General features: G+C 33.1%; 1 protein-coding gene across 1 annotated transcript in view; it reads left to right on the top strand.

The window, feature by feature from the left end:
* The first annotated feature begins 2,899 nt into the window (after window positions 1–2,899).
* LOC121410562 (pseudouridylate synthase 7 homolog) overlaps window positions 2,900–17,169 on the top strand; it is a 37,314-nt gene continuing 23,044 nt past the window's right edge. Inside the window, exons 1-3 of the mRNA XM_041602732.1 lie at window positions 2,900–2,964; window positions 3,607–3,669; window positions 8,113–8,238. Coding sequence (XP_041458666.1) covers window positions 8,114–8,238 — 125 coding nt within the window. The 5' untranslated portion in view covers window positions 2,900–2,964; window positions 3,607–3,669; window position 8,113. The remainder of the gene's footprint in view (window positions 2,965–3,606; window positions 3,670–8,112; window positions 8,239–17,169) is intronic.

Below are 17,169 nucleotides of genomic sequence, written 5' to 3'. Positions count from 1 at the left end.
TAAGAACGATTTTGAGAATATTTGTGATGAAGATGAAATTAGTGGGCTTTTAGTTTGATTTCATCATAGGACAATCCCAATTTGATTTATTTTTGCAAAATAGCTTGCTACTATAGTTTGATGATCACCTAGCTAATTTGTAGGTGGAGACACCTATGTTTTGACTCTGGATTATTGATCTGTTGTACAAACCAGCACATGCCTAAATCATAAAGTCGGTGCATAGTATTTGTTGAGGATTTGCTATGTGGCCATTGATGCATTCCAGGTTAAAGATAAATTCCAGTTTTGGTAACGATCTCAAAATGACTTTTTACAGAATCTAATATAATTACCACCCAAGTGTTTGTTTGTATGAATAAAAAATATGTGCCAAAGGATTCTGGAAGAAATTGTGTAATTGCTGAGAAATAAGCAAAATAAGCACGGATTCGGTCACTTCCGTCGGGTCTTTATTCCAGCAATAATTATACACTGTCCCACGTGTGCCTATCTGTGTTGGTGATCTTCAGTGTGAACGTTTTTCAGCGAAGATTTCAAGATTTCACAAAGTTCAGTTTATGTAACTGTACCAGATCTAGATCCTCGATGATATAGTGACAATTAAGCCTGGTTTTACAGACTTTCTCATGAAATCAGTGTTTACTGCAACTACTGGTATTTCTCTTTAAATTAGTGTGAACTAGGTCCATGGTGTGAATAGTATAAATTTGGCTTGTGGAGCATGGGTTTCTTGTATCTCTGGCTTTCAATGTAGAATCTCAAGATTGAGAACCTTCATACTAGTGTATGATGTTTATATGCAATTACCACTATCCTCTCCTTGGTCCAAACAGTAACAGGGGGTGTTTCACAAAGATTCAAGTATGACTCAAGTCGCACTTAAAAGCCTATTTGTATTGAAAGCATCACGGCATTGGTCAGATCATGGCAAGTGGACACTCATTACTGCATATTGATCAATAAGCTTCCGCATTGCATATCATGTACATGTCAGCATTTAAGTGTGACTAAGTCATACTTAAATCTGTGTGAAACGCCCCTTGGGCTTGTAATTGGATGATTGACCAAGTGGTCATGATCATCGCACCATGAATTCCATGAACATATTTTAGAATTTAATGATGATGATGAATGGTAATCATAAAGATAAAGATGATTGGTTATGATGCTGATGGTGTTAATGATGGTGGTAATGATTATAATGATGGTATGGTGGTGATGGTGGTGGTGATGGTGGTGGTGATGGTGGTGGTGATGATGATGATGATGATGATGATGATGATGATGGTGATGTTGATGATGATGATGATAATGATGATGATGATGATGTTGGAGATGATGAATGATGGTGATGATAATAATGATGTTGGAGATGATGAATGATGGTGATGATAATAATGATGTTGGAGATGATGAATGATGGTGATGATAATAATGATGTTGGAGATGATGAATGATGGAGATGATAATGATGTTGGAGATGAACTGATGATGAATGATGGTGATGATAATGATGTTGGAGATGATGAATGATGGTGATGATGATGTTGGAGATGATGAATGATGGTGATGATAATGATGTTAATGGTGATAATTGTAACATGTAGGAGGAGGTAATTCTACTTATTCACCAAGGGAGATACTCAAGTCAAGATACTCCAATTTACCCCCCACCCCTTATGTACAAGGCTACTATAAATGTGAGATCTTGGAGGAAGGTGGCAAATCTACGTTGACATCATGTCAAAGGATGTGGATGCTAAAGCTGGACTTTATTGCAGTTCGTAATAACAAACATATAACAAATTATATACATGTATGTAATGCATCACATTAAAGGGAAGGCTTTTAGATAATTTGTTACTTGACATTCATTGGAAGTTTTATTCATGCCGTTACATAGTTTGTTTCATGGACTGGCAATTTCACCACCATCTGTTAACCCTTGGAGGCTTAGACTTTGCTCGTTTCTATATAGTTGAGCATGATTTTAACTCATACTTAAACAAGGCTAAATGTATTAAGAATATGTATGAACATGAATTCATATAAGATTGGCTAAATACTAGAGATATGAGCTTCACTCACTGCCCAGTCTATTTTTCAAGAATCATGAGATCAGTCTGACACTGTCAAGTTTTCAAGTTCTGGCAAATTTAGACCTATGAACCTTGTGAACTCTTTTATCTCAAGTGCAATCTGAAACCTACATATTCCTACCTTATAAACACATCTCTCAGGATCTTTATACATTGGCTCACCAGCCCTAAAATAGATCAGACCTCTTCCTCTGGAAACCTTGCTTCCAATTGCTCCCTAATTCTTGATAAATCTGTTCCTCATCAGAGACGTACATCTCATGTAAGATGTATCAGCACGTAGTCATCATTGAAATGATGAGCTTTCCCCAATATCATTTGGGATGGTGTTTTTTTTTTCTTTATTTGATCGCTGATTACTAAGTATCATAACAAGATGTGTGTAATTTGAGCAGGATGATGATGTCACATTCCTTTATTTGTAACAGTGTTTCATATCTGTTTGATATCCTTCATAATTCGTTGTGATAAATGTGAAGAAAAATCTAATGTAGTTTTCAGTTAAAGAATGTTGGTAGGCCTATAGTATGTTTTCCAGGTTTTGCATACCATGGATATTATAACGGAAATATTTGTTAGCAATTTTGATAAGTTAATCATTATTTTATTCCTTCTGTCTTGGGTAGTAGTATTCCACCAGACAAATTAGTAAAATGGAGATTATATTGCTTGAATTTCCCTGAGGTGATAGGTAAATCCCTTTGTTTTGTTCTTGGCTTAAGAAAATTGATTTTTTTAATTGCACAAGTTTATTATAACATTAAATTTTCCTCTTCTTTCTTATTTTTTACTCCAGAATTGATGGGGAGAGACTGGCACAGCTCAACAAAGTCTTAAGATGCATTCGATTAGGCAATTTCAGGTGATAATATTCATATTTCTTGAAATATATTATGGTACTCACAATCATACAAATAGGTAGCTTACAACTTTGAGGCAAACAATATATATTTTACATTTTGCAATTTTTGGAATAAGGTCTATTGCAATTACAGAAATTCCTTGGTATACACTATGATCTGTTGTATGTTTATATTTGGTATGTGTATACAAGGTATATTGGATTGAGAACTCAATTTTTACAAGATTGTCTGTAAATGAGTTAAGCAATGAGCTAACCATCAACAGGTGTTTGGCCACTGCCGATCCCTTCACTCTTAATTTGATTTCCCCTTTTCTCACTTTGTACAAGTATGTGTGTAGGTACTCGGGTCCCATTATGCATGAGAGTATAAACATAAATCTTAAGCTTACAAGTAGCTATGAAGGTTATTCATATTTTTATGAATCATTTGAATTTTTCTTAGTATTTAAAAAGAAAATATTGATTCTTTTTTTTAGGGTACTTGACTTTTGCAGTATTTTAACAGATCTGTAGACTGAGACAAATCATTCAATAAGAATTGCTGGTATATAAGTTGTGACTTGACTTGATTTCAATGAAAACACTTGGTCCTTTTGTAATGGTTTTCTTTAATTATTATCATTGATTTCTTCCTTTTAGATATGCCCATAAGCCACTCAACCTAGGAGAATTGTCTGGCAATCATTTCATAATCATATTAAGGTAAGCTTTTATGGAAACCGGGAAAAAATCATTTCGTGGCTGATGAGACTCCTCAATGATGATATGAGCTTTGAACAGATATCTATTTCTTGAGAGCTCTCTGGTGGTAATAATTTGCTTGGAATGTATAATGCTGATTATTTGAAAATCAGCAAATTTACTGAAAGTTTTTATCTGAGTGCATTAAAGGCTGAAGAGTTTATGTTCTTTTGGCAGCATCTTTTATAAATGTAGAAGTGCTGTGGTTTAGTGGACAAACCTAGTATAGGGTTTAAATCCTACTATGTACCTTTGGTAAGACAACCTACGTTTGCATGTATACTCTACCAAGGTGGGGTAAATTGGTATAAGATGGATTTCATTGTGAAAAATACTTGATCATTGGTCGCAATGTAAGTACCAGGGAGCTGTTTCATAAAGCTGTTTTTAAAATTATGCATGATTTTATAAACAATTGGAATATAAAGTGCTAAAATGTGAGCCTTATGGTTATTACAATGCATATAAGCTCTGCCTAATTTTCAAATAATTTCCTTTTTATATTGAAAATGGGAATTTACATGTTATTCAAAATTGCACATAAATCACATAATTCAATGTCATCTATTCCAAATTAGACACACATGCCGCTTGCTTTATTCCAGACTTTTGTAAGTTCATGCATAACTTAACAAACAACTTTTTAATGAATGCAAATCATTGAATATTGATTTCTTATTAAAATTGACTTGGGGTTAAAAAGAGAGGGGGTAGGGGCTATTATAGAGTGTTGTATGCAGTACAATGTACATCATTGTAGTGTATGTATGAACTATGATGACAGTAAACGAGGATGATAGAGACCCCCCCCCCCCATCTGTACAGGGAGACTAGGTATTTCCTGTGTCCGGCAAGATGTGACTTCCTGAATTCATTTCCAGGACAGTTGATTGTCAGTATATTTCTGGTATTTAATAAATGTGACTATATATCCGCTTTCATCATCACTGACTCGAGATCCATGTAATGGGAAAGATGAAATGATCAAGACATCCTATCAATATGACTGCATGTAAGAAATTTACATTTTCAGAATGTTCTTGTACTTTAAAATTAGACATAACATGAATGAATAAATGAATAATTGATATATTATGATGAAATATACCAATTAGTAGAAAGGTTAAACAATCAAATGAAACAAATGAGATGAATTATGGTTAGATATGTTGTTGAATAGAGAGAGAAATTCAAAAAAGCAGAGAAATGTATGAATGACCATATAATTCACAGGATGAATGAATAAATCAATTGAGAATTGAATATATGACTAATTTATAAACAAATCAATAAATAGGTCACAATATTATTTCTCTTTGTCAACTGAAACACATACTTTTTAAGCCAGAAGAAAACATGATATAAAATATGAAAATACATCGTAAGGATCATGCTTTTATTTCCCTCCTCGCCCCCCCCCCCTTCACTCTGCACCTGCACTCTTATACATTAAGATGGTATTGTTAGATATGATTTGTAATTGATTTCCCGAGTTGCCACAAAGTCAAGCTAACTTTATAGTGGCAACCCTTGCAACCTTTTTAAAATCTTTGTTATAGACAATATGACCTTGTTCACATTATGTATTTTCTTTGTTACTCTGTATATTTATGAAAAAGTTGCAGAAACAATGAATTAAATGAAAATAATGAATTATTAGATAAATGAATCTATATAGAAATGAATGATATGACATTTTCGTTTTAAAATCTAAGGATTTTTTTCTTGGCATGAAATATAACTATGGGTGATCTTCATGATACCCTTCAAGAACAATACATATTGTATGATTTCATCTTTACAAAGATGACAAAACATCTACATACATCTGTTTGGAAGTCAAATTGTAAAAGTGAATCATGATGAATTCTTGTTGCTGAGAGTAAGTCTTCTTGATGACTGTTGCTTGCTGTTGATTCCTATATTGACTCTGCTTCATCAGTCATTATTAATGAAGCATTTAAAAGACAATGCCTCTATTAAAAGCCAGACTGGGGCTCTCCTATTTTTAGCAGAGAATAAAACATGCTCGTCAATCAAATTATTCTCTATTTCTAATTGGCAGAAAGTTTGGAGGGAAGTAGTGATTTGCCTGTTATAATTCATGTTGAAATACATAAAGGGAAATGGAAAATAAGAAAACGTGTATTAGAATGATCAAAGAAACAATTATTGCACTTGATTCCCTTAAAAATTTAAGATTTTTTTTTTCTGACATATTTATGATTGTCATAGGGAAGGATACTGTTCTTTTTATATCATATGTGTGGATCGATTAAGGCAATAATTTTTTTGAAGAGTGCATAGGCCTATTACAGAAAAGAAGATTATATTTTTGGGGCAGTATTCAAATAATTATCGAAGAGATAGAAATAAACACTGGCAATTAAATTAGTTTCTTAAAATGAGATTTGTTGGGGTTTTTATCTTAAGTTTTCTTTTTTTTAAAATAAGGCGAGAAAGATCATTTTATATGATTATGGAAACTGAGGAAATAATAACATTTTCCATATATACAGTAAACATAATTTTGATGAATCAAAGAATCATAAAGTCGATTGAAACAGAAGGATGAAGGCCAAGGTGTTGACAAGCTTGCAGGTTCTCGTGAATATTTTGAGTATGCATAAATAATTGTTAACTGATATTGATAATTCATAATTTTCTGCTACATGATTGCTTTGAATTGAAGCTCTCTTTTTTGGAGAAAATATTTGTTTGCCTCTTTTATCATTTCAAACAGATCTTGGCGAAATCTTTTTTTTTTTTCGAGTGAGGCTATAGTGAAAGAATGTCTAAATAGATTAATTTTGATTAGAATAATTAGTTTATTTGGTTGTGCAGTTTACCTTTCATTGTATAGTTCATTGAATTCACTGTTTTACCATTATTTCTCTGTCATACTAGACAGGGATGGTATTTATTCTGCTCTTAAAATGCAGACAGAACATTCTCAAGAGCTTTATTAATGATACCTTTTTAGCTCATGCTTGAAAGATATGAGATATGCTCTCATAATCATGTAATATTAGAGGCTTTATTTAGTTGAAATATGACACCGTAGATTATGCCTCCTTTTGCTTTTCAATGACTCACACCATCAAAGAAGCTATTTGGTATTCAAAAATAACATTTGGAGAATAAATTGGGTATTTATGGTATGAGGGAACACCTTAGTCACTGTCTTAAAATTATTATTGACTAATGTGGGGTTATTTTATTCTTTCTACAAATTACAATCCGGCTTGTCTGTCTGCAACCATTGTCATTCAGGTAAAAGTAGCATCAATTTGATGGAAATAGGAGAAATGTAGATCTATTTCAAAGTGCCTTGAACTTCCTGCTCCAAGGTGTCATGCCAAAGAAGGAGAGAAAGTGGAAAATGCTTGAACTGTAAGACAGTTTGGTAAGAACAGGACATGTGACTTCTCATAATGAATAAAGCTGTTAACATTTTGTTTCCAGATTGAGATATAGATGCCATGAAGACTTGTAACTTATAAGAATAGAGTTTTCATCAGAAGATTTAAGGCAAAGTTTAATTTCAAAGGTCTCTTTATAAAACAAGTCTAGTCATTATCACCTGAACATGCATTTTTTTACCCTTTCACATGAATACAGTACCATACATTCTTTTATGTATTACAGAAACTATGAAATCTATCAAATCAAAATACTGTACAAAAAAAGTTATATTAAGAAAAATACTTCGTTTACAAAGACATATAAACAAAACAAATTGTGAAACAGGGATATAGTTTACTATCAAGGTGATAGTAGTGATGTACAGTAATGTGTAGGTTTTTTACATGTATGATGATTGGAGGGATAAATCCTAAAATAAAAGCCACACAGGATGATTCACTCATCCACAGTTCCTTCCTATCTGTCAAATATAACTATTGAACTTGACATGACATAAAGTGTACAGGGTAGAAAGAGAGAGGGATGGGCAGTAGGAGCAGGAGGAGGAGGTGGAGGGGGGGGGGGACTAATGAAATCAAAACAATTAAAATGGTGAATGATAGAGGGATAATGGAGATAAACAAACATGGGCAGTTCCAAGGGATAGGGACAACAGTGAAACATGGCAGTTTCATAGGGGTAGGGGACAGGAGTGAAACTGCCTCATTTTTCAAGAAGTAAAATTAAGTGTCTTGTGACAAATGCATGAATAATTAGTAGACTCTTTATATATGCATCAAATTAAGTGTAATCAATGAATGAGAATACTCCCACACCATGGTTTCAAACCAAACCACAGAATCAAAACCATCTCTTGTGAATCTGGACATTTCTGTGTTGTAACCCTTACCCAATCCTACACTGCAAATTAGCTAGCAACTGGCATCTATCATAAACATTGAAGAAAACAATAACTTTTGAATTGTATTTTTTTTTCAGAATGATGCAGGGGAGTAGAGAGCAGATCAATAGGGCAATGACATCCCTGAGAGATGTTGGATTCATCAATTACTTTGGTATGCAGCGATTTGGTAACTCACTCATCTCTACATACCATGTAGGAAGGTAAAGTCAAAGGCCTGTATTCTGAAGTAGAGTTTAACTTAAACTCTGGTTTAAGTATGGGAAGCCAAAAGTATCAAAATTTTTATTAAGTTGTATGTTTCTTACGTTTACTATGGTTTTTCATGATTCAACGATGGCGAATCTATTTATACTTCCTACACAATTATGAATGATTTGAGAGCCGAATGAGCTGAAGTATGATATCTCTACTGTTAGAAATTATGTAACAATTGGCTGTCCATACTTAAACCTTAAACCACAACTTTAAACCCGACTTCAGAATACGGGCCATAACTATCTCTATTACAGTTTCTTACACTTCGCTTACTTTTACATGTACATACATGTCTTATAAGCCGTGTGGATTTCAAGTGATATCAAGTATGGAAAGCCACAGGTGCCATTGTTCATCATGGAACAGATGTGTACCTGGTTATTTTGTAAAAAAAAAATATCAAGATGATGATCAAGGCATGACCATATGGTATCTCCTGTGATCACTATTGAAGCTAGAATGCACACGTTGATGATAATATAGTCATGCTTGCTTTTCATAGATGAGATTGATTTGAATCAATCACATATTGAAAGGGTGAAGCTTTCATGACATGCTTTTTACTCCATAGTAATTGAACAAGGGCTAACGTTGAAAAACCTAGTGCAGGATCATGTTACTAAATAATAATAATCCACTTCTATATAGCGCTTCATACATCCGAACAACGTCTCTACAAAGCGCTGTACGGATATATTATTACACCGGTCATCGGATCCTTGCATGCCCGCATACAATGTATACCCTTTCTCCACTCCCTGGGGAGCATTCCAACAAGAGTTCAAAGACTCCATAGCTAGGCATACTACAGGCTTTTGCATCCCACCGGGTACCCATTTAATACCTGGGTGTGGATGGATGCCTTGCCAAAGGACGTTAGGCAATGGTAGGATTCATAATACCAACAGTGAGTATAAGGAACATCGGCATTCCTCTGGTTACAATTGCAGACTTTGGCATGTATTCTGACCTCTGGTTAAACTGAAACTATGGTCCGAACAAGAGGTTTAACTATTGGAAGCCACTTCCAACATAAATCTCTGCTTGTAGATATTTAGTCAGTCGGCGCATCCGGCACTCAAACCATTAAGATCTTTCTAAAATTATGAATATTTTCTTTTCCATTATCGCAAGAGAAAACATACATTTTAGATAAATTTCATCTTCTTTGCTGTTCATGATTTGATCATCGAGTTATACCCTAGCTGAGGTGGACTCATAATTATTTGTTTAATCAGGATGGTTCCAAGAAGCAAGCCCCCAAAATAGTTGGTACAGAATTAAGTTTGGCGCAGATGGTACACAATTAAGTTTGTCGTGAATACTTTGCTTTCCTTCAAAGGGCACTATTGGTAACCCTTGAAACTCATTTGACCCCCACCTCATTCCAACTAGCCCTTATCAGCTTGTAATGGCTAGCTTCCATATCTTATAAATGCTCAATCAATTTCGCCTGATGTCTCAAAATATAGGCCTTGCAGATATTAAGAACCTGAAAATGCATAGCTTTACTTGGCACTGTGCATATTGACCTCCTTTTACTTTGTATTACTAGGATGTAGGTGGAGTTATAAATGCTAACATGTAAAAATCATGGCTCAATACCAGCAGGAAATTTTGGTGATAATGTTATTTGATGTGACCAAAACTGTTTTCATAAAAATAAATGTGAATTTACATTTTGACTTGCCTACCTCAACAGGATCAGTCAAGATAAGATTTTCCAGTCAGAATGAAGATTATGCATAATTGGGTCAGAGATTGTAAATATGTAATCAAAGAAAGGGTTCATCCAATATAGGTATAAATATCATACTAATATGAATGTAACTGATAATCTTTTAGCCAATTATTGAATAATTCAAAAAGTTCATGCAATATAGGTATAAACATAATCTTTTTAAAACCCAGTCATTAAATAATTTTAAAAAGTTCAGCTAGGTGATCCATGTGCAACTAGGTGTATGAGTAACAAGGTGTTTGAGTTGTAACCGGAGACCTTGCCTTCGGGGAATGGGTGTGGAAGAAATGATTAATACCAGAGAGATTTCAAGTAGCGTTGTCAAGGAAACATGCAGAAAAAATGTTATGAAAAAAATTGTTCTATTTCCGTGTGAAAAGAGATAATATTCCTTATAAATGTAATTAGGGGATATTAGGCCATAGCCTATTGCATACATGTGCAATTATTAAATTTTTTTCATACCACTTGCTACCATTTTCCTTCTTTTTGGCTGAAAAAAAAAGACCTCGTACGGTACACAGATATTGAATTTGATAATTATCCCTGGAAAGAATCGCTCTGATATTGTCTGAAAAATAACATTTTCCTTATCTGTGTATTTTATTGATTGATTTGAGAATTTTACAATATAGTAATAAAGCATGTAGTAGTAAATTTGCATTTATATTCACAAGGTTTGTTTTAATGTGATTTATTTGTAGAAACAAGAAAGCCAAATCTAAGAAAATGTTCAAAATATGTAAATGTGTTTTGCTCAAATTTTCATGAAAATGATTGTGCTCATCATTCTAATTGTTTTCTGATAAATTAAGTATTTTGAGAGATATCTTAAATATTCTTGACAAATGACCAGCATTTATGGAGGGACACCTATTTGGGGCACTTATTTATTTATTTTTTTTTTGTTTTTTTTAATATCATCCATTAAATGTCTAGTTTTTCATATTTTCGAAATAAAGATATGTGATGAAGAACCAAGTTTTGATCTCAAAATTAAAATCAAGAGCGATTTTGATCTTAGAATATTTTTGTAAAGAAAAAAAATAAGTTTGATAAATTTTATAATAAAGAGCATTTGTCTGTATAAACTTTTTTTAATGTTATGCTTTAGGCATCATTTGTATTTTTTTCATTTCATTGAAGTTCAGCTAGGTGATCCATGTGCAACTAGGTGTATGAGTAACAAGGTGTTTGAGTTGTAACCGGAGACCTTGCCTTCGGGGAATGGGTGTGGAAGAAATGATTAATACCAGAGAGATTTCAAGTAGCGTTGTCAAGGAAACATGCAGAAAAAATGTTATGAAAAAAATTGTTCTATTTCCATATGAAAAGAGATAATATTCCTTATAAATGTAATTAGGGGGATATTAGGCCATAGCCTATTGCATACATGTGCAATTATTAAATTTTTTTCATACCACTTGCTACCACTTTCCTTCTTTTTGGCTGAAAAAAAAGACCTCGTACGGTACACAGATATTGAATTTGATAATTATCCCTGGAAAGAATCGCTCTGATATTGTCTGAAAAATAACATTTTCCTTATCTGTGTATTTTAATTTTAAATTACCATTTTTTTCTGACCCATAGGTTGAATGGGGGTTAATCACTGAAGGCTATAATTGATAACAAGTAACAAAATAATTCTTAATCTGTGTATTAAACCTGAAAGCAAAATAAATTTCATGAACTGATTCACAAAAGGTTGTAGGGATCAATCCCTGTGAAGGATAGAAGTGATCTGAACCAATTTCAACTTGTCACAAATGGTCACTGCACCTCATTTCTACCAGAACATACCTTTGCACAGCTGAGGCTATGTCTGAATGTGTATACCAGGCTGGCCTTTTGTGAGCAGTGAGAGTAAATCTCAAAGCCAGGATGAAAATTTGATTTTACTCCAAATATAGCAATTATACCAGTCGACTGACTCTGACAGAAATTCAGATATTAGGTGTTACTTTTCCTGTATTCAGTGAAATTTTAAATCTATAACAACTAACATATAACCTACTAAAAAATTACAACCAAAATATTTGAAATATGAAATCTTGGTCAAAATTGGAGTGCATTGATTTAAGTTTGCTTATATTTTTTGTTATAGTAAATCAATCCCTGCCAAAAGCAGTTTTAACATGTTGGGATTTGAATTAGGTTGGGATGAATATCAAGCCCAGAAATTGCTTTTAGGAATGATATCACAGTAAATCACTCCCATGGTTTAATCATTAGCAAATTATAAGAAGACTCAACATAGTAGACCGGCCAAAACGATTTTTTATACTTCGGACGGCAAGATTTGTTAATGCTTGCTAATGCTTGGCATCCCAGCTAAAAGTCTTGCAAAAATGCCCAGGAATAGCTTACGGCCGGATGCCAAGCGCAATTTTGCGTGAAAGCGTTATTTTCAGCGTAAAATCTGAAAGACTGTCGAAAATCACGCATTTTGATATTTTGACGGATTAAGACCATATTTCTTATTATCTTTGATATGAAATCATTTTTATTCAGAATTTCAAATCATAAGTCTGCTAAATATGCATTTCAAATTTGAATATTACACACAAACATATGGCACAGGGAAACATAAAACCGCGATTTCCTCAAAATAAAAGTTTGTGAAAACTATCAATAGTTTGAATTTTTTTTACGCAACATAAATTCTTCGATAAATGCGTTTATCCATCGAATGTATAGTAAATGTCCTAGTGCCACAAATATTAAAAGAATTTTCAAGTAAGATGGTAGATATCTCATTTTATGTTATCCGAAGAGAGACAATGTGCATTTTACCAGGTGCGCATTTTGAAAGAAAAATTGAAAATACCGTACATTATGTACATAATTATATGTATAAGTACATACTAAAGCGAGTTTTTATTTACATGTATAAGTCCATAATAAAGCGAGTTTTTAATTGGATAGCACAATTTGTCAATTCCTTGCATCCCAGCTAAAAGTCTTGCAAAAATACTAAGGAATAGCGTACGGGCGGATGCCAAGTGCACTTTTGCGTGAAAGTATCATTTTTAGCGTAAAATCTGAAAGACTGTCGAAAATCACGCATTTTAATATTTTGACGGATTATCATCATATTTTTGATTATCTTTGATATGGAATTGTTTTTATTCAGAGTTTCAAATTATAAGTCTACTAAATATGCATTTCAAATTTGAATATTACACACACATATATGGCACAGGGAAACATAAAACCGCGATTTACTCAAAATAAAGGTTTGTAAAAATTATTAATGGTATAATGTTTGTGTTCCGCATCTCAATTTCGTCAAGATTTAGTGCTAACCGAATAAATACTTAATAATTGTTGTCATGTCACATATAGTGAAAACAAATACTGAAATAAGATGCAAGATATATATCATTTTATGTTATATATGCGAAATATAACAATGCACATTATTTTATCAGATGCGCATTTCTGATAAAAAAATAAACAGCGCACAATATTACATCGATATTGCACATATCTTATATCAGTGCGATACTCGTCATATTATATAGGATTATGTTTGCTTTTGTAGAGTTCGATCTTCTTGCTATTTCCACGAATGAATTGGTGCTGAACTTAAATCTACCTGTGGCGATATTCAGAAATAGGTCTGATATTTGATTTGCCGTTACCATGGTAGCATTAATTTTACAGGAATATCTATATCCAAAATCATAGAAAACATACATGTATGAATAAAGCGATTGAATTAGCATTTTTAAACCACTCTGTCAATCTACATTTTACTTCAGTTATTTGATTATCAAAGTATATTAAAAAAATGGCCGTTGCACGGCAGTACCTATTTTTTGTCTCGCCGGCATAGCAGAGCAGGAATAAAGGAGCCACTTCTCCGGTGGAGGTGACGTTAGTTTTGATATAACAGCGTCATATCAACCTTGAAATCTTAACCAAAGTTACATTTTTCAAAATTTCATTATAATTTTGAACGTATAGAAAAAAAAATTAATGACACTTTAATATTCATGTATTACTGATCGTCTTGCACAAGTTTTAGATCACATGATTAAGGTCAAAAGTCATTTAGAGTCACTGAACTTCGGTCATATGGGGGTATTTTTTTAATATCATCATAACTTTTTATTTTTATTGATCCAGTTAAAGATTACACTTGAACATAAGGGTATTAAGTATCATCGATCATTTTGCATAAATTTCAGTTCACATGATCAAAGTCATACGTTATTTTGGTTCGATGAGCTATGGATGGCGTTTTTTTGAATTATTAATTTCAGTTGTTTCCAATGTCCTGCTGCTATAATTATTATGTTAAAATATGAATAATAAATGTTATTTGGTCTTTTGCATTGCAAATTATAATTTTCATTCAATTCATTTTACTTCATCAAAATTTTTTGCATTTGTTATGGACATTTTGATGAAGTTTTGAAATAAACAATATTATATATCTGTTTAAAGAGAATCCAGTACAAGCCTAGTCGTTTTTTTTCAATTAGAAACGAAACATTGCGCGATAGCTCAATCAGTAGTGAGGGGGTTTCGAATTCCGGTGGCCTGGGTTCGATTCCCACTTGGTGCGCTAGTGCCAAGTAAGGCATTTAAATGCCTTATACTAGTAATGGTAGTAAGGTATTTTAATCCTCATTATAGGTCCCTCAGAGAGTACCTTATGCTATCGCTCCTCTAGTTGCTAGCTTAGAAGCATTCACGCTTTCTGAGCAAATGAGGTAAAATAAAAATCGCCAAATCATGAACAGTGATCAGTATTTAATTATAGCATTTGATGCGAGCGCGAAGCTTGAACTGAAAATTTCGAATTGAATGAATGATTTTGAACATGTTTTTAATGTGGAAAAGATGAATATCTTACTAAACAAAACCGTTAGCGCAAAAGCGGGATCCTTTCGGACACTATACATGACCTTAGACAGCGGGGGAGGGAGGGGGCAGAGGCAGTTGCGGCCAGAAATTTTGTAATTCGCTTTTAAAGGTCAAGTCCACCTCAGAAAAATGTTGATTTGATTCAATAGAGAAAAAATAGACAAACACAATGCTATAAATTTCATCAAAATCGAATGTAAAATAAGAAAGTTATGACATTTCAAAGTTTCGCTTATTTTCAACAAAATAGTTATATGAACGAGCCAGTTACATCCAAATGAGAGAGTTGATGATGTCACTCACTCACTATTTCTTTTGTTTTCTATTGTTTACATCATACAATATTTCAATTTCTACGAATTTGACGATTAGGTCCTCCTTGCCTGAACCACAAAATGTTAAGATAATGGAATTACACAGGTTCAGGGAGGAATGAAACTTCATTTCGCATGACAATGACGAGAAAATCAAAATATTTCATATTTCATATATAATAAACAAACGAAATAGTGAGTGAGTGATGTCATCAGTTCCCTCATTTGCATAATGACCGAGATGTGCATATAACTGTTTTGTGAAATGAAGCGAAATTTTTAAATGTCATAACTTTCTTATTTTACATCCGATTTTGATGAATTTTTCAGTTTTATGCTTGTTGAATTTTTCTCTTTTTATTCAAATCAAGATTTTGTTGGGGTAGGCTTGTCCTTTAAAGTACTTATTCATGTAATTATGTTTATAATTTACAGTATCTTCAATTTTATACTCAAAATGCCCCCCCCCCCCCCGATAGATTTTGCATGTCCCGTTTCGGAAAATATCTCTTCCACCTTACTTAAAAATTATTTTGATATTTGTGACATTAGAAACGATCGATATTCTATATATGAACTTATTTAAATCGAAGAATTCGAGTTGTAAAAAAACTAAGAGCTATTGATAGTGTTCACAAACTTTTATTTCGAGTAAATCACGATTTTTTGTGTCATATTGCCATATATGTGTGTGTAATATTTCAAATTGAAATGCATATTTAGTAGACTTATAATTTGAAACTCTGAATAAAAACAATTCCATATCAAAGATAATCAAAAATATGATGATAATCCGTCAAAATATTAAAATGCGTGATTTTCGACAGTCTTTCAGATTTTACGCTAAAAATGATACTTTCACGCAAAAGTGCACTTGGCATCCACCCGTACGCTATTCTTCAGTATTTCCGCAAGACTTTTAGCTGGGATGCAAGGAATTGACAAATTGTGCTATCCAATTAAAAACTCGCTTTATTATGGACTTATATACATGTAAATAAAAACTCGCTTTAGTATGTACTTATACATGTAATTATGTACATAATGTACGGTATTTTTAATTTTTCTCTCAAAATGCGCACCTGGTAAAACGTACATTGTCTCTCTTCGGATAACATAAATTGAGATATCTACCATCTTACTTGAAAATTCTTTTAATATTTGTGGCACTAGGACATTTACTATACATTCGATGGATAAACGCAATTAAATCGAAGAATTTATGTTGCGTAAAAAAACTTCAAACTATTGATAGTTTTCACAAACTTTTATTTCGAGGAAATCGCGGTTTTATGTTTCCCTGTGCTATATATGTGTGTGTAATATTCAAATTTGAAATGCATATTTAGTAGACTTATAATTTGAAATTCTGAATAAAAATGATTTCATATCAAAGATAATCAAAAATATGATGATAATCCGTCAAAATATCAAAATGCGTGATTTTCGACAGTCTTTCAGATTTTACGCTAAAAATGACACTTTCACGCAAAACTGCGCTTGGCATCCGGCCGTACGCTATTCCTGGGTATTTTTGCAAGACTATTAGCTGGAATGCCAAGCATTAACAAATTTTGCCGTCGAATTCTTATCTAGAACACTTTTTGAGGTTTGGCCGGTCTACTAACATGTAATACATGTATTCATAACAAAGTGGGATATAAGATTTTGTTTGGGAGGGTTTGTAAAGACATTTAATAGGAACTGAACTTTTAGTTAAATACAACAAAATCAATGCTGATGATTTCCACAGAATTTGACCAGACAAGAGGCAAGTATGATAGAATCTGGGACAGCCCATGTAATTTTAAGATTCTCCTGACCTGTTTTTCTATCTCTGTGGAGTAAGAAATTGGACTTGCATCTGTTGAGACTGGCAAGAGATCGAGGTTAGAAGATTAAGCTTGGATTAGCAGATGGATTTATCGCTGCAACGCCAGGAC

Source organism: Lytechinus variegatus, chromosome 3 (genome assembly GCF_018143015.1).
Source record: "Lytechinus variegatus isolate NC3 chromosome 3, Lvar_3.0, whole genome shotgun sequence".
In the NCBI taxonomy this organism is placed as follows: Eukaryota; Metazoa; Echinodermata; class Echinoidea; order Temnopleuroida; family Toxopneustidae; genus Lytechinus; species Lytechinus variegatus.
Note: the sequence above shows the minus strand (reverse complement) of the source record. Positions and strands in the feature narration are given on the sequence as shown.